Genomic DNA, 20,552 nt, shown 5'->3' on the forward strand with positions numbered 1-20,552 from the left:
TCCAAATTCCAACAGCAGAGAGTGGAACTGGAGAAACCCTGGAGTTGGATTATCTCCTGATAATCTCTGTGCCCAGACCTTCCTAGCCTGGCACAGGGGTGGCTGCAGGGCCAGGAGGGCACAGCCACCTCCACTTTATGGCCCACTGGGTCCTATGGGGGTGACATCTACCGTTTGTGGCCACGAGTGGTTCATTTTTCAACATCCCAAGGTCACCCTGGAGATGAAGGCAGTGGCATGGTGACCCCAGGGATGGACATCTGAGCTGCCAGGCTGGGGGCTGTGGTTTTGGGGAGAGACCCCCTATTTCCTAATTCCCTGAGTGCTGCTTCACTCAGGATCTACCACAGAGCTGAGCCCATCTGTGCAGAGCAGGAGAAAAATGAGCCTGCCCAAATCTTGGGATTGTTTCTGACATTCCTCCCCAGCTCTGAGGGGCTGGGCCAACATTTCCTTCTCTTCTGAGAATCCTGGAATTGGAATGATGCTGGGAGAAGGTGGGACAGTTTGAAGGGAAACAGGAGCATTAGCAGGGCATGTTTCACACAAGCAAACCCTTTGCTGGCACCAGTTACAGGTTGCATAACCATCCAAAAATGTCTTATTTATCACTGTTGTGTTCAATGCTCAGATCACACTCCACATCCTTTCAAATTTTCAGCTTTTCAGCTGCTCCGAGTCCTTCACCCCTCGCAGATGACAACCACTTAGGAAAAAGAAATCTTTATTTTATAGTTTTTTTGTATACTTGTACACAAGTAAAATAAAATGCATATCTATATATACTGCAATCTTGTGAAGGGGAAGGCAGCATTCTTTAACAAATGCTGCCCATAAACGTGGTGTGAAGGATGGAATGGAGACGGAAAAACTGCAAGAGTCATCAACATAGGATTAAAACAGCATCAAATCCATTACCTCTGCAAATGGGAACCTGCAACATTGTTCAGTGTGATGGTGAGTTACAAACAGATTTTAGACATTCTTTTCAGAGCATTTCTTACACTTCTTTTTTTTTTTTTTTTCCTGTAAATAAACCATATTTCTTTACCATCTGCTGTAGCAAAAGCTGCTTTGTGGGCAAGTGCAGTTCTGAAGACCAAAGGTATAATTCACAGGTTTCAGGACAAATAAATTATGTACATCTCGGTATTTGTCTTTTGTTTTGATTTGTTTTTTGTTTGTTTGTTTGTTTTTTTAATAAAGGCATCCAGTTAAGTTTTGTGTAACAAAGCTTTCTCAGGGTGGATGGGAGTTCTGCTTTTGTTTGCAACATTTACGGAGGTCAGCAAAAGTCGAGTATTAAAGTGTCATCAACCCAGGAAAAGAGTTAATTTTAGCAGAATAACAGTAAGCTCCACACCAAGGGGGGGATCAAAAGGCTTAGGCTGAGCTGTAACGTGGAGCTGTTCCCCTGCTGGGTGAGGCGGCACTGCGCCTTTGATCTGTTCTTTTTAGAGCAGCCCTGCCTCTTTTTGGTTGGGACTGTGGAAGGTTCAATGGGCTCTAGAAATTCGGGTCTCAACTTGGTCAAAGGAGGGTCTACAATGCTGGGGAAGGTCCCAAAGGGGGAATCGTTTATCTGCTTGTTGCTGCCGTTTTTGGAAGGGTCCGTCTCCATGTACTTGGGTCTGGACATGTTCTCCTTCTCCTTGAGGTGGTTGTTGGACGAGCGGCTGCTGTGGGAAGAGGGCCCTGCCTTGCCTTTCGCTTCGTAAATGAAAGACTTGTCCATCTCGGGCTGGCAGCACTTGGAGGAGCCGTCGTGGGAGCCCAGAGGGGGCAGCCCCGTGGGGAGCTTCCCCAGCCTGGTTTTGGTGCTGAAAACGCTGGTTCGGATCTGGTTGAAGGAGTCCACGCAGCCCTCCAGGTCGGAGCTCTGCAGCCTCTTGAGGTCCCTCCCCGCCAGGCGAGGGGGGAGGTGGCACTCCAGCTCCGAGGAGGATCCTTTGAACTGCTTAAACCAGTTCCAGAGGGAGCGGGCCTGGCAGTCGCAGATCCACTGGTTGCCGTTGAGGCGCAGGTACTGCAGGGACACCAGCGGGGCCATGGTGTCCCCCGTGAGCACGGTCAGGTTGTTGTTGAACAGGTACAGCGTCAGCACCTTGCCCAGGTCGTGGAAGGCGCGCCGGTGCACCAGGCTGACCCTGTTCTGGTGCAGCAGCAGCCGGTCCAGGTTGATCAGCCCCCGGAAGACATTCTCCGACAAGCTCTTGATTTTGTTCCCGTGCAAAAACAGGTACGTGAGGTTCGCCAGGTCGATGAAGGTGTCGTCCAGCAAGATCTGGAGGTTATTATCCTGAAGGTAGAGGTACTGCAAGGAGAACAACCCTCGGAAAAGCCCTGTGGAGAGCTCCAGGAGGCCGCAGCGATCCAGGTGTAAGGTGTGGAGGTGCACGAGCCCCCGGAAGGTGACGGGGTTGATGGATTTCAGGTTCGTGTTGTCGCTGAGGTCCAGCTCCTCCAGTTTGGTGAGCCCGTAGAAGGCGCCGGGCTCGATGAGGCTGATGTTGTTGGAGTGGATCCACAGGATGGTCATGTTGCGGCAGGAGGTGAAGCTGGTGGCTCTCACCAGGGTGATCCTGTTGTTGTGCAGGAAGATGCGCTGGCTCTGGATGGGGATCTCCGTGGGGATGGAGGTCAGCCCCTGCTGCTGGCAGCTGATGGTGATCTTGGGTTCACTGTAGCATACACACGCCCCGGGGCAGGACTCCACTGCTGATGGGATGTTCAAGCAAAGCACCAAAATCAGCAGTTTGCTTCCTGAGGAATGACAGAAATGGGATGGGAATTAGGTGGCATCATGGAAAGTGCTTCTCTCTGCAGAGGAGCCTGAAATCCCCCCTGCAATGTGGCACCACCAGCCACAAGCAACAGATGCCAGGGCAGCCAACAATTAAAATGCAGGATTCAAAATGTTCTACCAATTAACTCAAGAGCTTAAACCACTTTCACTTTTAGAGATGAAGTCTGGGCACCTCCTCAGCCCTGAACCCTTGGGAGGTGAAAGAGAGGGATCAGCGCCATGGATTTGCACATCCAACAGCAGCCTTGTCCCCAGGATCTTACCTGTGAGCACAGAGACCAAATTCTGGGGCATTTTCCTCTGCCATGGGCACACCTGGCACAGCTCAGCCACTGGAAAAGCACCTGGGATGTACCAGGAAACTCCAGATCCCATCCCAGCAGTGTCACCAACTCCTTCCCTTTCAGGGTCACTGAACAACTCTTCCAAACAAGCAGGTGTCCCCACACTGCTCTCAAAACATAACTGACTTTCCACAAATAATTCTGGACTGATTTGGTCTTCCTGGGAGAAATAACTGTGAGACATTCCCAGAATAACTTCCAGGTCAGATCTGCCTGGAGAAGTCTCAGGGCCAAGAAGATCCTTTCCTTCTCCTGGTCAAAACTTTAAGCCACCTATTCCTGCTTCCTCTCTACCCATTTTTTTTTCCCCTTGAACCTGTGCAGCGACCAAGGAAGAGGAGGAAACAGCAGGATTTTCCACTGGGGTGGTGCTGTTGTAGGAGAAAGTCAGGTGCAAGGTTTCATTCAGGGATCCCACAAAGTTTGCAAGGCAGGAGCAGATTCCATGTGTCCCAAACAGGCAGGCAGCCTCATGGGGCTGAAAAAACCCCTGAGAGGAACAGCTTTTCCTGGTGATGCCCAGGAGCTGCACTAGAATCACAAGGAAGCATTTTGGTTCACCGAATTCCCCAGCTGGGAAGGGGAGGGACAGGAGGGACAGAAGGGACTGGAAGGAGGGCAGGGAGGGCAGGGATGGACAGAGCAGCACCTTCTGCAAAGGGAGAGTGGAGATCCCACTGAGAGACCTGAGGAGAGCCCTGCTGTTCCCTGCTCCCGGTGGGGAAGGAAAGCAGAGCCAGCAGTGCTTTCCCAGCAATTAGCAGCCAGTAATTAGTCTGATTCCTCCAAATGGGAGCTAAATTGAATGGGCAGCAGCCAGAGCAGCGGGAGGCTCCATTAGAGAATGCCTCATGTGAGCAGGGACACTGTGTCCCCTTCCCAGCTGGTCACAGCACCCCTGGCAGAAGGACACGTCCTCCCCACGGCTGGGGATCTCCAGCCCAGGGACAAGAGCAGCTTTGCCTCTGTTGTGGGAGGGTTTTTCCTTCTTTGAACCACTCAGAATATCCTTCAGGAATGTTGATGCCTTATTGCAAAGAAAGGCAGAAAAGCAGAGTTCAGAAAGTCAGGCAGAAAAGCCCAGTGGTGCAGAATGGGATCAAGTGGGGAGACTGGAGCTGCATCCTGCCTCGCAAATTCCCAAGGGAGAATCCAAAGGCAGCAGCTGTGCTTCCCTTAGAGCCTGGCAGGTGCTCATGTGGCCAATGGAATCACATCAAACACCAACAATTACAGATTAAATCACATGGAAACCTCATCAAATGTTTTCTGAAGGAATAACAATTGGAAAAGCTGAGGTGGGAAAGTCGCTTTCCTGCAAAGACAGGCCAGGATCCCAGGTTTGGGTGTCAGTCTGGTCAAAATGATTCACCACATGTGGTTAATAAATCTGCTGTGATCCAACAGGCCAACACAGGCAGGAGACTCCCATCTATCACATTCCACATGGGAGAAAAAGCCCAGCTCAGCATGCAGAGATAATTGGAGCCTGATGTTATCAGCTGCTGAGCAGCCCTGCAAGGCAGAGTTTGAGTGCAGTGTTGTGACACATTTTGGCTGCCTTGTCATGTTTCAACGTGTCACGTCCCATTGGATGAAGCACAGCAACACGAGACAACTGAAATTCCCTGCTGGAGCCATGACACACCAAGAGGAGCCTCCTGGGAAATTAAAACAGTGCTGGCGACTCTCTGGCCATTTGTCTGCAGCTGATAATGAAACCCCATGGGCACAGAAATGGGACTTTCTGGAGCCTCTTCCTTCAGCTCCATGATTGGGATGATGAGGACAGGGTGACACTGGGGCAATGGGAGTCACCTCCTCATGCAACACCTCCCACTACAGCAAAACAGCTCAGACTGGGACCTTGTCCCCAGCTGCACCTCCCTGCCAAGGCCTGGGGAAAACCCAGCCACAGCCTGAGTGCATCCCACATGCCCTAGGAATATATGGGAAACAGCAGAAGGGATGCAAAGACCCATTCCCATGCAAGAGCAATTGCAGTGACAACATTCCTGTCCCAGCTCCAGCCAAGGGCACCATGAATCCATGTAAATCCATGTAGACACGGAGAGAGGAGAGGACAGGAAGCAGCTGGCAGAGGATGAGCCATGAACATGCCCAAGAGCCTGCCCTGTGCCACCCATCCCAACAGCTGAGTGAGCACAAGGGATCCAGAGGATCTCTGTTCCCATGGGAAGCTCCTGGGCCAGCAGTGAGGTCCTGTCTCAGCTCCTGGCTGTGCCCAGAGCTGGAACACTGCGGCTCCTCCCAAACACAGAGCAGGAGGGAAGGGGCACATCCTGCTCTGCTCCTCAGCACGGCTCTCCCTGTCCCACTTCGATGCCCCGGAGGCTGCCAGGAGCGGTGAGTCAGTGGCACCAAGAGCGCTGCCAGCCAGCAGCACCGGGAAATTAATTACAGCGGGGCCAGGCTGTGCGCTTTAATTAGGGACCTGGTGTTCATGAGCTGCTCGGATTAGCTGCTTCCACCGAGACAGTTCTGTCAATCATCCCCCAAAGCCTTTTTCCACTGACTTTCCCACCGTGCAGCTCAGCCGTGTCCTGACTGATCCATGACAAAGCCTGGCCGCTGTCATTCCCCACCCCATTCCCCAGGGCAGGGCCAGAGGGAAGGGCAGCAGTGGATGAAGCTGTGGGAAGGCAAGGTGACCCTTTTTGTCCCCAGCCAGGCTGGGTGTGCTGAGAGCCCCGAGGGACCCTGCTGTGGCTTTTCTGCTTCTCCAAAATCCTTCTCCAGCACCTGCTGTTCCCCCAGCAGCTGTGCCTGCTGTCACTGTGTCCCACACCCCAGCAGCCAACGAGTGCCATGAGCTGCCCAGACCTTGCACCAGGATATTTTCATTCGTTTGTTTTCCTGGAGCACTGGGTTCAGCTCAGCTCTGGGCTCCTTCCTTTTTCAGGAAAAACACGCTCTGTCCTTAGGCCAGAAGTACAGGAGATATTCAAGGCCAGGTTGGATGGGGCTTGGGGTAACCTGGGATAGCAGAAGGGTTGGGGTGGGGAATGAGATGAGCTTTTAGGTCCCTCCCAACCCAGAGCATTCCATAATTCTGTGATTCACGGGTGTCTCAGGGAGCAGGGAGATCAGAAGGTTCACTCTGTGCCAATTCCCAAATGAACACATCAAGCTCAGCTCCTAGTAGGGAACTACAGCATCCTCCCTGAGCCTTCCAGATAAATCCATCCCAGCTTTTGGATCTGCAGTGAGCTCCCACCACCTCTGGACACTGGACCTTCCACCTCTGGCTGGATTCTTCCACCTCAGGATCCATCTCAGAGCCCATCCCTGAGGGAAAGGCTCTTGGAATGACATCCAACCCCTCCTCTCTTAGCTGAAAACCATTCCTCCCGCTTTCACAGCATGATTAAAACTTAACTCAAGAGTTCCTGTCACATGCAAAAGATGAAAGAAATTCCAGCACCTGGAACCTTCAGTCCCTCCAAGACTTTGGCTTTGAGTTTAGCATTTGTCCCTCCAGAGCTTTCTTAAAAGCCAGAAAGCTCCTTCAGTCAAGCTGCAGCACTTCCCCTTTGCCATCCCCAGCGCTCTGACTCATGGAACTGGAAGCAATTAAAGTGGGTCCATTATCTGCCTCTCCGCTGCTCTCCCAGGCCATCGCCTTGTCAAACGTGGCAATTAGAAAGAAAAGGCTCCGGGGGCCTCCAACAGATGCTTTACAAACTTTTTGCAGGAGGCCGAAGCGAGCTGCAGTTTGGTGCCGTTTGCAGAGCCGTGGCCTCTCCCTGCTGCTCTGCTCTGGTCTCTATCGATTCGGAGATATTCTAATGTGCCTTTCCTGCAGCGGAGGGTCAATAATCATCTGAATTCTCTCCTGCTCGGACATAAAGGGAGTACTTTACAATGCAAAGCCTTTTGCTGATGCACACAGCGTTTTGCCTTTGTTTATAGTAGGGACACTCTGGAACTGCCGAATTCCCTGCTCGGAGTGGGCATCATTTGAAATTCCGTTTGAAATTGAGCACTTGGCTGCTCCTGGTGCCTCCCGCTTTGTCCTGTGGCCAAAGGTGGGGCTGTGCCTGTGCCAAAGGGAAGAGGGCAGCGCTTTGATGCATTTCAAGGGAAGGTGAATTGAGAGGTCAATGAGGAAGGAGAATTGGCTCAGAGTAGTCTGGAGTTTCCCTCCCTTCTGCTGCGGAGAGGAAGGATGGAGCACCATGGTGCAGCTGGAGCAGCTCCAGCTGGGAAAAGGGGACAGGAGTGAGGCTTTGGCCCCATGAAACACCTGGGACAGGCACAGAGCAGGTCCCAGCCACACTCATTTTGGGGCTGAAGCAGGTCCTGGGGCACATCTGCATCTCCACAGGGATGTTAGGGTGTCAGGCACCCCTCTTGGATGGGACAGTCAGCGAGGTCACTGCAGTGAGAGAGCTCCGGGGTGCTGAGCTGCTCCCCAGACCCTGCTGGGGACACTCCATGTCCAGGGGCTGAAGCTCGAGTTCCAGCTCACCTCGAAACACCGATGATGAATCCCAGCTGCCTAAAAATAGGGAGCCAATTCCCTTTTGGACACCCCTGGGGGCCTGAGGCAGCAAGAATGGTGCAGGAAGGTTTGGCACAGCTCCTGTGCTAGACCTGCGCCAGACCTGCCTGGAGCTGGTGGGATATGAGTGGCAGTAGGGGCAGCAATTTAGGCACCCGAACCCCAGCCCTGGCTTGTCCCTGACCCCACATCCCCTGGGATACATCCAGACCCATTAACCTTTGGGACTGTGGTGCTCTTGCTTGCCTTTGGCAGCACAGCCCCTCTGGAACACCCGGGCTGTGCCCTGAGCAGGATTTCAGCAGGAAAAATCCCAGCTGTGGTCAGAACTGAAAGGTCATTTCCGTAATGCATCCCGGCAGGGAGGCAGGCAATAGATGAGCCATTTCCTCACTTCGGGGTGTTCATCTTTTCCTCCTAAATCACACTCTCTTAATGTGATTTTTGGACTTAATATTGCAGGGGTATTTTGAAGGGAAGAAGGTAAAAATGAGTTATATCTTGTGCAATTCTTCCAACCCATCCTCCTAAACCTCCAGGGGGGTTTGAATGCTGAATCTTCAGCATCGCTCGGGGCTGAGCTCCACAACTCATTTCAGGAGCTCAGGGCAGCACAAACCTTCCCTGGGACAGCTCCATCCTTTCCTGGGATATGACAAAGCAACTCCCAGTTTTCAGGTCTTCCCACCCCTGCCAGTGCCTCTCCCTCTCTCCCAAAATTTTGGCAGCAGCATGGATTTAGGCCGAGAACATTTGGTCAGGGTTATGCTTTTGGTGCTTTGCCAGCATTTCCCTCTGCAGCAGCAGGGAGAGGAAGGAGAAGGGGAGAGTGAACAGTTTGTATGTCAGCCCATTTGAATGAGAACTCGACAAGGAGCAAAAGAAATTAAAGTTTCTCCTGCAGCCAGAGGGTTTTTATCCTGCTGAATTCCCAAGGCTTGCTGCAAGGCATGGAGGTGTGAGAGCCTCTCAGAGAAAAGGTCACCAGAACCCTTCTGAGGGGAAATACCAAGGGATGTAACCCCAGGAGTGATCAGGTCCAACACACAATAACAATTATTAATTATTACAGCCCAGGAATGCCCTGGGATGCCAGGGAGTGGGAAAAGTCCTGATTCCAATAAAAGAAGGTGAGAAGAGCTGCAGGGAGCCAGAGCAGGGACATTTGGGCTGGGCTGAGATGGGATTCAGGAGCAGACTGAGGTGGGAGTGCAACTCTAAATAGTGGGAGTACTTCCTTAGCACCTTTTCCAAGCCCTGGGTAACCAGTGGCCTGAGGCAGAGCTTCCCTGGCTCCCTAACAGACATAAAACCTTCTTTCCTCTCTCTCAGGATTTCCCCAAGGCCTAGGTCCCTGTAGGAATGTTGCTCCAGATGGTTTTGCTGTACTTCACAGCTTTCTTCTCTTCACTGCAGGGGTGGGAGGATGATACTTGGGATGCAGAGGCTCAGATGGACAATTCCAGAGGTTCAGATGGACAACTCCAGAGGTTCAGATGGAATTTTGCAGAACTTCAGAAGGACAATTGCAGACATCCAGATGGACTTTTGCAGATTTTCAGATGGACAATTGCAGAGGTTTAGGTGGACTTTTGCAGAGGTTCAGATGGAAAATTGCAGTTTCAGAAGGACAATTGAAGACATTCAGATGGACACTTCCAGAGGTTCAGACAGACTTTTACAGAGGTTCAAAAGGACTTTTGCAGTGTTTTAGATGGACTTTTGCAGAGGTTCAGAGGGCCAGTTGCAGGGGTTCAGATGGACTTTGCAGAGGCTCAGGTGTTCTGCTGTGTCCCTTAGAGCCTCTGCACTCTCCCTGCCACTGCAGGCCCCAAGCTGGGCATTCCAGAGATCCTCCCCGAAGTCCCTGAGCTCCTTTGGGGAGTGGCAGCAGCTCATTCCCAGCCCCTCTCTGTGCTTGTTCAGGGGGGGCTGCCAGGGTCAGTTATTTGGGATTTAGAAATGCCGAATTGCAGCTGGGGTTGGGAATTTCACCATGAACCCCTCGGTGCAGCAAATCCTGTGCCCAAATATCCACTGCCATTCATGCAGGAATGTTATCCCTGCTCATAGTGCCCAGATCTTCAAATGTCACCCAGGTGTGAGCAGGGACATCTCCCTGATCCTTCAGCCAAGCTGCAGCAGGGGGTCACAGAAACAGCCATGGGATCACAGAATTATGGGATGGTTTGGTCTGGGAGGGACCTTAAAGTAATCTCATCCCCCCCCTGCCATGGGCAGGGACACCTTCCACCATCCCAGGCTGCTCCAAGCCCTGTCCAGCCTGGCCTTGGACACTTCCAGGGATCCAGGGGCAGCCACAGCTTCTCTGGGCACCCTGTGCCAGGGCCTGCCCACCCTCCCAGGGAAGAATAAATGAGGACTTGACCATCCCCACACAGGTTAAAGATAGTCTTTAAAATTGTTTTCATGAAAACAGGAATAATCTTTGAGGTTCTTCTCTTAAGCACTGAAAACCTGACCCTGTTTCCTATGGATAGACACAGGAAAATCCTATGGATACATCAGGCCATCCTCCAGTGAGTGCTCCTGCCAGTGCTGTGCTCTGCCCCTCACCTGCTGGGGCTCTCTCTGCCAGTTCAATCAGCAGCAGCAGAATTTCAGCTCTTCTCATGTAGTATGGAATAAATCTGCCTGGTTTCCACCTGTCCCGTTCCCATCTGTGGCATATCTGAAAGGAAAATCTCCTGACCTTTCAAAGGGAGAAGATTATGAGCTTAAAGTAAAACTTGGAGAATTCCTGTGGAAAAGGCCTCTTTTTTCCTTTTTTGGTGGAACAAACCACAAAAAAAGGTGGGTTTGTTCCAGTCCTGGGCTTGACACTGTCCAACCCTGGTCCTTTCCATGCAGACAGTGCAGGTCCCAGATGCTGCTGGCCCCTCCAAACTCCCAGTATTCCCTTTTCTTCCTCAGATGTGAACCAGTTTCCCCACTGCATACAGGAGTGTGGCCCTTTTCAGGATGTGATCACGTGTGGAGCTGGAATAACCATGGATATGTTCAGCTCTCCTAAACACAGAATGCAAAGTCTTGTCCTGACCCTCTCTGGTGTCCTCTCCACCAGTGTCACACCACAAAGTCCCTGCACCACAGCAGCAGTCTGTGGACTCCTTGGAGCACGTGGGATTTGCAGGGATTTGGCTCCAAGCAGGTGAGTTTGACACCTTGCCAGGCACCAAATTCCACAGTGACAGCAGGAGCAGAGCCCAAAATCTCTGGGAGGTGCACAGAGCAGGGGACAGGCTGTGACAAAGGCAGGGATCCAACACTGTGGGAGTTGGGTGAGAGGCAGAAAACACCCAGTGACCAGGAGTTATCCCTGGTGAAAGGGAAGGTGAAAGCACGTGGCCTGGAATGTGCATTTGGAGAGCCTGAGGCACTCCCAGGAAAAATGGGCACAAAAAGGGGAAGAGAATGGGCAGAAAGGCTGCAGGACACTGGGAGGTCCCTGAAATCCTGCAGGTACTTGCTGAGCTCTCCAAATCCACCTGAATCCATCTTGGACAGCACCTCTGAGTAACTGCTGGGATCCTGGTCCACCTCCCAGGGCTGCCTGGGCTGCCAGGCTGGGCTTGGCCACACTGAGCACAGGGAGCTGAGGAGGAGGGGGAGCTCCTCCCTCACAGCCTGGGAGAACCAGATGGGCTGGAATGAGTTCTTCTTGGAGGTGTCTTCCCACCCAAACTGTTCCAGGGTTATATGAAATGTCACAGCTGCACTTTCTCCAAGTGACAGCCACCAATGGCTATGGCATTGTCACAGCTCTCAGAGGATTATGGAATGGTTCGGGTGGGGAGGACCTTAAATCCCATCCAGTGCCACCCCTGCCATGGGCACCTTCCACTGTCCCATGGTGCTCCAAGCCCTGTCCAGCCTGGCCTTGGACACTTCCAGGGATCCAGGGGCAGCCACAGCTTCTCTGGGCACCCTGTGCCAGGGCCTGCCCACCCTCCCAGGGAACAATTCCTTCCCCAAATGTGTCACTGTCCTGCTGCCTTTTGCCAAGAGTCACACGACCAAAACCCACACTCAGCCCAGTAAAGCCAAACCCAGCAGATCCCTAAGAACAAGACCAGAAAAGCCATGCCTGGTTCCAGTGCTGTGCTGAGGGCATCGTAAGTGGTCCCAATCCTCATTCCCATCTTATCCAGATGGGATGCATCCAGCACACTGCACGAACAGGATCACGTGTGATCCTGTCACCATTCCATCCCCATGCTGGGAAGAGTGAAGTGACAAAATATTCATTGAGAATCACAAGCAGCTCCTCCAGACGTCAGGATTATGTGTGCCATATCTGTAAAAAATCAGGGACAAACAGGTGTCCAAAGGAAGGAAAGTCAGGTTCCTGAGATGACTTAGATCTCCCATGGAGCACAAAGAACCTCAGGAATGCTTCAAAAGCTTCTTAGGAAGAAGGAGAGTTTCCTGCAGCTCCAAACCTGGCGTTGGTGGCTGCTCTGTGTGTGAGTGACTCAGAGAGAGGAGAGGTGAAGCTCCAGATGGAATTTACACCTGCTGCCCCCCAGCCATCTGGGACTGCACCCCCTGCCAGCTGCAGATCCCACCCCCACAGCTTCTGGAAGAGCCCCCTTGCCCCAGGCAGCATTTTCCTCGGGTTTTCTTGAAAATAACATTTATCTCAGTTTTTGCTCATAGCCTCAGCATCTGCATGATGTGGAGTGGAGGGATAAAGTTTAGGAAAGAGCCTGGAAGGAAAAGTTGTTCCAAACACACTCCGCAACCTCAGCTGGGTTGTGTGCATGGATGCAGAGTGACCCACCAGCCCTGGGCAGCTCAGGCAGGACAGGGAGAGGGAGAACATTCCAACTGCAACTTCCCACACTGCCCTGTTCCCAAAGCACAGCTGGGAATGAACACAGGAGAGAGCAGACGTGGGGCACTGAGGATTAGAGTTCTCTGCCCTGCTCACAGCTTGTTGCTCCCCTTGCTGAGCCTAGAGGATCAGAGCTCCCCAGACACCCCAGGAGTTGTCACAGGGAAGAGTGGAGGAGCAGCACAGGAGCAGAGCTGTGCAATGATCTGGGAGGTCTCCACCTCATTGTTCCCTTCAGCAGGTTCAGGATATTTGTCATCCCCCTGGGACAACTGGCCCCTCCTGCCTGGCCATGCTCCCCTCTCCCTCCCTTCCCCTTTGCCCTCAGCATCCCTCCCAGCTCCTGACTTGTGCTTGCATTCCCAGATAAAGCTGGGACTGGTTTTCGATGAGTGTGTTTCCCAGGTGAGAGCAGCTCACTCAGCCATGCTCCCCAGGTGAGCAGCAACACCCACAGCTCTAGAAATAAATATAGTCCTCCAAATAGAACTCTAGAAATAAATACATTTCCTCTGAAATGTGCAGCTCCGTGAAGCCAAGCTAAACAAGGACACAACAGGCTGCTAATGAGACAATTTCCCGTTTTCCTGGAAATCGGGAAGTGAGCAATGGAGAGAGGATCCTGCAGCCCAGCAGGGTTTGAACCCCTGGTGCAGGGCTGAGCTGCCCTCATCTCACACCCACCCCGAGATCCCAGAGAATTCCACCAGCAATTCACACCAGATTTCCATACCCAAAGCCCTCAGATCAAGGTCTCATTACAGCCAGAGAGATGACAGCCCCTTCCTGCTTTTATTCCAGGTGGATATTTTATATTTTACTCCAGCTCCCTGCAGCCTCTCCTCACCCATCCCCATGTCCATCCATTTCCCACTACATGACATTAAATGTCCATAATCACCTGGTATCCAGCATGGCCTTAAATCAATTTTAGACCCTGCAGCTCCCAGGCTGCCAGAGTGATCCCCATTCCCTGCTCCCAGACGGATGGCTGAGCATTTGGCTGGATTCAAATTCCTGTTGTTTCCCTGTTGCCAGTCTCCCAAGCAGTTGCAGTTGCTCTGCATTAGAGCCCTGCCTTCAGCTTTATTTATCACAGCAAAATCCCAGTCAGCTGCGAACTTTACGGGCAGTAATTTATAGATATTTTCCGGATCATTCATGAAAATAGGGAAATACAGCAGGGTGGAAGCTGAATCCTGCAAAGCTCCCGTGCAAGCAGCTTGTTCTGCACTGATCCTCTACCAACAATCGCATTTTGAGGACTTTAAGCTGCCTGTTTCTTAATCCATTTAATAACTGTCCATTGATTCCATAGACAGGATATTCCCCACCATGGAAATCAAGTGCTTGACATAAATCTGAATTTATTATGATAATCCAGACCCATGAGCAGAGACTGGGGGGGGTTTGTGCACATCTCATCCACCAGGACATTGGTCCATGCCTGGGGCTTGCTGGCATCGAGGTGATGCCATCAATAAATAATTGTGACAGCAATATCTTTAAAAACAGTATCAGAAACAAAAAAAAAAAAAAGAAGACGAAGTCGACTGGGCTGAAGAATATTCTCTGGGAAATCTAGCAGCAGAAATTATTGGCATCTCATGGAATCAGAGAATCAATAAGGTTGGAAAAGAAAGCCTTCTAAGATTTCCAAGTCCAAGTGTCAACCCAGTACCACTGAAGTGTCCCCAGGTGCCACATCCAGATGTTTCTGGAGGACTTCCAGGGATGGTGACTCCCTGGGCAGCCTGTTCCAGTGCTTTTCCATATGTTTTTCTCTGGATTTCTATGCCTTTGATCCTTAGCTCTGTTAACATCTCCTCTTTCTCCACAGCACATCCCAAGCTGAGCAGCCTCTCCTCACCTCCCAGGCTTTCCCACTTGCTGCTCCCAACCTTCCCTGGCATTCCCTGCCTCTGGAACTGCCCTGGTTTTCAGGTTTATCAGGAATTAGAACAAACGGCCTTGTCAGCTAATTCTGGCCATGCTCCCACACACACTCCTCAGAAAGGGGCTTGAGCATCCATCCATGTGGGATCATTGTCCATAAACCATCCTTGGTGGATGGGGTCTCATCCCAGCTGGGCACCCCTCTCCACAGACAAGTTGTTTAAGCATTCAGGATCATTTCAGAGGAAAGAAAAGATTTCCTTGAGTAAAGGATAATATTTTCTCCTTTCCACGGGATTTGTTTTTCCCCAGGACTGGGCATTCCTGGCACCCCCATGCCCTGATGGCAGGGTCACCTTTCCTTTCTCTCCCACACCGAGCACACAGGGTGAGGCTGTCCCTGAGTTCAGCTCCTGCAGCTCATTTCTTAACTCAAAGATCCAAACCATGAAGCTGGTTGAAGACAATCATCATCCCACAGCCAGGCCCTGCAAATCTCCAGGGGCACAGAGACTTCCTTCCCTCCAGCAGAGCCCTTCCAGAGCAGCAGGGCTCACTTCCCCTAAGTGCCTGTTAATATTTCATGGGACTAAGTGAATTTTTTTCCATTTCATTTGCCATCTTTGTTTAATTCACCTCCTTCAGCGTGGAAGGGAGACCAAGGACCAACTGCTGATGTGGGGGAAATATGAATCATCTTGTCAAAGGAAAGAACTCAAGTGAAAAAGAGGAGATATTGGACAAATTATGAATAGAAAGTACAGCAGTATCACAAAAATGCCACTGGAAATCTCAAGCCAGTAGAAGAAATAATGTCAGGCATCCAAATGGCATCTGATAGGAAAGATATTAATTTCCAAGCAGAATATCCCATCTCTTCCAGCCTGGAAAAGCCTCATCCGAGCATATTCACTGTTACTTTCTCTGGGATTTCTCACAGGATGCACATCAAGGAAAAAGAAGAGTAAATCTGGTGGATTGTAAGACAGAAGAAAACATCTCCTCATGTTCTCCTGCTCTTTTTTCCCTGGCAAAGTGGAAGCCAACTCTCCTTTCCCGGGGGAAATTGCTTGTGCAGCTTCTGACAGGAGCAAGGACAAGGAGCACAAACCCTGCTGCTTCCAGTGGGAACTGTCCAGACATCACTTCCCAAAATGTGCTTGGTGCCAGCCTTGCTTTCCAAACCTGCTCACTATTCCCACCTCCCAACCTCAAAACTCCACAGAAAGCACCCAGCAAATCCCCCCAGACTCATGTGGGGCATCAGGCCCAGTACCTCTCACATGAAAACCAGGAAAACTTTGGAGTACAGCTGGGAATTCCAAATTGTCCTTTTCTTCTGGTGCCTCTGTCTCTGCCTTCCCTTCCTTAAGGACTTTTTCAGAGTAAGCTCAGCCAATCTCTCAGTGATTCCAGAGTCCAAATCCTACATCACTGGAAATGTTTCCTCCCAGGACTTGGATGCTGCTGGTTCTGCTTCACCACCTGTGGTGTCTCCCTTCCTATTTTCCTCCTAAGATGTTATTTGGGGTGACTACCCCCTCACACAGCTTTTTCTGGGAAAACAGCCCAGACCCTCCTCCCTTGCTGCAGAGCCTAGGGCAGCACCAAGCTCTGGGGGAAGTGCCAGAGCAAACCAGGGTGACAACAAAGAAACCAGGGACAAATGCTGCTCTGACAGTTCTGTGCCTGTCCTGGGCTGATCCCACAGAGCAGGAGACCAAGGCAGGGGGTTCTACCCCTCTGCCCTGCTCAGGTGAGACCCAACCTGCAGAGCTGCCTCCAGCCCTGGGGCCAACAGCACAGGAAAGACCTGGAGCTGCTGGAGAGAGTCCAGAGGAGGCCATGGAGATGCTCCAAGGGCTGGAGCCCCTCTGCTCTGGAGCCAGGCTGGGAGAGCTGGGGGTGATCACCTGGAGAGGAGAAGGATCCAGGGAGAACTCAGAGACCTTTCAGTGCCTAAAGGGGCTGCAGGAGAGCTGGAGAGGGACTTGGGACAAGGGATGGAGGGACAGGACACAGGGAATGGCTTCCCACTGCCAGAGGGCAGGGAGAGATGGGATATTGGGAAGGAATTATTCCCTGGGAGGGTGGGCAGGCCCTGGCACAGGGTGCCCAGAGAAGCTGTGGCTGCTCCTGGATCCCTGGAAGTGTCCAAGGCCAGGTTGAAGAGGACTTGGAGCAGCCTGGGACAGTGGAAGGTGTCCCTGCCCATGGACTACATGACATTTCAATTGTCCCTTCCAGTCCCAGCTGCATGGTTACATGAGTGAAGCAGCAGCAGGGACCTGTCCTGGGGACAAGGAGCCTCTGTAGTGGCAAATGTCCCCAGGAGCTGCCAGCACCTGAACTGCAGCTGCCACTGCACATCTCCAACTCATCCCAGCTGCCTGCAAAGTGGAGGTATTCAATTTAGATGAGATTTCAGTGACCCTTCTGGCACATAAATTCTGTTGCACCCACCACTCACATTTCCACTTCCAGGAGTCGATGGACTGAGCATGCAGGGTTTGCTTGGCCAGCTGGTGGCTTCCAGAGGTGTCTTGGGGTGTGTCACCATTCTTGAACCATTCCCAAGGCACCCAGGAGCCCAGCTGAGGCAGATCTGTCTGTTTTATCCTTCCAATGCCAGGCTTGAGGCAGAGCCCAGCACCTTCCCCCCTCAGCCAGGACCAACCAACTCTGCAGCATCAACCAACTCATTCCTGACACTTCCTGCTGGACTGGGGGAATGACTTCTCCATGTCATCCCATGGAGGAATGACCACTTCTGCCTGGAAGATCCCAACTTAATGTGAAGAGGCTGATGTATGGAGAGGGGGACACGTGCTGTGACAGGCCACTGGGACCATCATCACACCCAGACTCATTAGAGCGCTCATTAATAATCTAATGAGAGTGGGAGAAAATAGCAGGTTAATTAAATCTGCCCCTCTTGAGCTGGGGAAGGTTTCAGCTTTAGTGGGGATGGATGAGTGACAGGGAGGGCTGTGGTAAGAGCTGGCAGATTGTTCCAGGCTGGAAAACTGCTCCTTGTGGGGAAAATGAGCCTCCTTCCACCTCATCAGGCTGAAGGGGAAAGGCTGGAGATAAAAGAGCTGTGTGTGAGGAGCTGCCAGGAGCTGGGAGATGATGCCTGATAATGAGACAGGGGAAGGTGGGGGACTCAGGAGGGAATTTTTGCTCTGTGCTTGTATTGCCAAATGTTACTCCTTGCCTGGGGCTCCTGGAGCCGATCAGAAAGAATCCAATTGTTATTATTGATCCCTGTTCCAACAGCTCTCAGGGGCTGATGTTCTTCCTTAACCAAACCAAACCAAACTTACAGAAATGGGGAGAGAAAGAGCTTTATCCACAGGTGAATTTGGAGCAGCACAGGTGGAAATGTCTTAATTGTGTGCCCAAAGAGCTGGAGGATTCTGGAAATCCAGGAAGGAAGCAGTGTGGCACAGTGAATTGACTGAGCTGGAGGAGGAGGAGCTGCACTTCCAGGACTTCCAGGGCTCCTCAGCAAGAAGATATGGAAAAACTGCAGGGAAAAATGCTGTGTGATCTGTCTAGTTCAAATTTACCTCCCAAATGAGCTGTGCCATGGCAGAGAACCCCATGGTACCACAAGGACACAGAGCAAAGGTGCCCCAGGAAAACCTCTGCAAAGAGCTGGGAAAACAAAATAACCCAGGAAATTGTGGGCAAAATCATCCCAGGTTAATTGCTGTGTTACACTGGGACAGAGCAACTGGAAGTGTCCAAGGCCAGGTTGGACAGGGCTTGGAGCAACCTGGCATAGTGGAATGTCCCTGCCCTCAGCAGAGGATGGAATTTCATGATCTTTAAGGTCCCTTCCAACCCAAACCATTCTGGGATTCTGTGATTTGGTGTAAAATCATCCTCAGACCAGCACAGCACCACAGGTCGGTGTAATTTGGCCTCCTTTTTGTCACCCCTCTGTATGGGAAAGGAAGGAAAGGACATTTGGTGCTCAACAAAGAGAAATCTTTCAGGAGAAGATGCTTGGAGAAAAGGGCACAAAATGTCCCCTTTCCAAGGTAGAAATGTCTGCAGTGTGTGTGTGCCTGTCCCTAGTTCTGCTCTCTCCAGAGTCAGAACTTCCCTGGAATCCTCCAACTTAAACCAGCTGCAGTCCAAGTGCTCTCTGAAACCACAGCAGTGAAAGACTAAATGACTTAAACCTTTTTCTAAAGGCAGGGACTTCAAACAAGAGGGAGAAGATATTCAAGGCAAATGTGGAAGTCTGACTACTTAAAACAGCTCCTGAAGAGCAGAGACGGCAACAAAGCAAGCTCTGAAAAAAAAGGTGTTAAGGCTTGAGAGCAGCATTAATGCACAAAATCAAAGCAATTTCTCTAAGCTGTCAAAATAATCCCTGGATGTTGGGAGGAGCAGACCCACAATTTGAGAAGGAAGGGATCCCTCCTGCCTGGGGGGAGGGAATTCAACCATTCCTGACAATCACAATAGGAGCAAAGCCCATGGCTGAGTGACATTTACAGGAGACTGAGAAGAAAATCTAAATGAGAAAGAAAGAATTGAAAAGCCCTGGCAAGCAGGGACACAAAAGGTTTCTGTTGAGATGCTTGTAAGCCTTGGTGCATCTGAGACGTGCAGGAATTAATAAACCAGTGGTGTAGGGCTCTGATTAAAAAAATAAACCCATATATAAATAAGTGGTTGTCAGTGCCTGAGCACTCACTGGAATCCACCTTGTGTCACCACTGATCAGATCTCACCCAGCACGAGCAATGCAGCACCAGAGTGAAATTAAAAGGCATGAAATCAGCATTTCTGATTTATGAGCTTGTTATGAACTCCCCAGTCCAAGAGGAGAAACCCTCCAGGATAAGATGGGTAGACCAGGAGACTTCAGCTGAGTTCTGGGTTGGGCTGGAGATCCCGGAGGCTGTGGAGATGATTTAGGGCCTGCAGCATCTGGGTGCCCAGCAAAGGCTGAGGGAGCTGGGGCTGCTCAGCCTGCAGAGGAGCCTAGCTGAGAGGAGCCCTCAGGCCTGGCTGGCCCTGGCTGCAGGGAGCTCAGAGCAGGCCAGCCTCTGCTCCGGGGGCACCAATGGCACCAGAGGAACGGCAGCGACTGAGCCCAGGGAGCTGCGCTGCACAGGAGGCACAGCTTCTTCCCTGGGCAGGCTGAGCTGGAACAGAGCCAGAGAGGGCTGCAGTCTCCTCCTGGGGACATTGCAGAGCTGTGGGGACACACTGCTGTGCCCTGAGCTCTGGGATGGCACCAGTGACCCTCTGTGGTCCTTCCAGCCTTACCCACTCTGAGATTTTGTGACTGTGACATGGGAGACACTGAGAACCTGGGGCACTTCAAAGGACGTTTCAATGGGCTCTGATGGAGCAGAGGATCCCACCTGGCTTTCCCCACAGTGGGATATCAGCTGAAAGGGCACATCCCCACCTCTGCCTCTTCTGCATTTCCCTGTCCCACCTGAGGTGTGGAGATCGGCAGGAGCCCAGGATAAGTTTTCCATCCCTCTCCCTGTCGCTAGGACTGTCTGGAATGACAGGCAGGGGGAGAAAAGGGGCCACAGCTCTGCCTGAGATCATTACCAACATTTGCATGAAGGCCCAACCTTTAAGAGGAATGGTCTGAGCTGACCTTCAGCTGAAATCGCTGCCCCAATATCCCCCAGAGGAAGCACAAACAATATGACATTTCAGAGCACGGCCTCTGCGGCAACTCTGACATTACTGAGTGAGAAAACAACTTCAGACTGCGAGGAAAGTTTACATCACCTCCCAAACCTCGGTGGACTGCAAACAAGCAGGGCTGGTGGCAGCCCAGCCCCTGTCCCAGCACTGGGGTGACAGTCTGGGCTGGGGAGGGTGGCCAAGCACAGCACATCACAGACAAACCCAGATGCTATGGGCTCCATCCCTAAGCAAAAATGAAGATGTAAATTGAGAGATTCTTGCATATGAGGAGGTCTAAATGTTTTAGACACCTTTAACAGTGAGTCCGTGGCACAGCATGGGGCAGATCCTAGAAAAATGGGAAGGGGATTTAAGAGGGTGGAAAGCAAAGCCAAGCCCCTGGGCGTAAATTGTGATCTTCTAACAACCAAGCCCCTCCTTGGATGAGCT

General features: G+C 51.6%; 1 protein-coding gene across 1 annotated transcript in view; it reads right to left on the reverse strand.

Moving 5' to 3' along the window:
- Positions 1 to 707: 707 nt before the first annotated feature.
- Positions 708 to 20,552, reverse strand: part of RTN4R (reticulon 4 receptor) — an 80,252-nt gene continuing 60,407 nt past the window's right edge. Inside the window, exon 2 of the mRNA XM_085076298.1 lies at positions 708 to 2,763. Coding sequence (XP_084932424.1) covers positions 1,337 to 2,763 — 1,427 coding nt within the window. The 3' untranslated portion in view covers positions 708 to 1,336. The remainder of the gene's footprint in view (positions 2,764 to 20,552) is intronic.

Source organism: Lichenostomus cassidix, chromosome 15 (genome assembly GCF_008360975.1).
Source record: "Lichenostomus cassidix isolate B80296 chromosome 15, HeHo_3.0, whole genome shotgun sequence".
NCBI lineage: Eukaryota > Metazoa > Chordata > Aves > Passeriformes > Meliphagidae > Lichenostomus > Lichenostomus cassidix.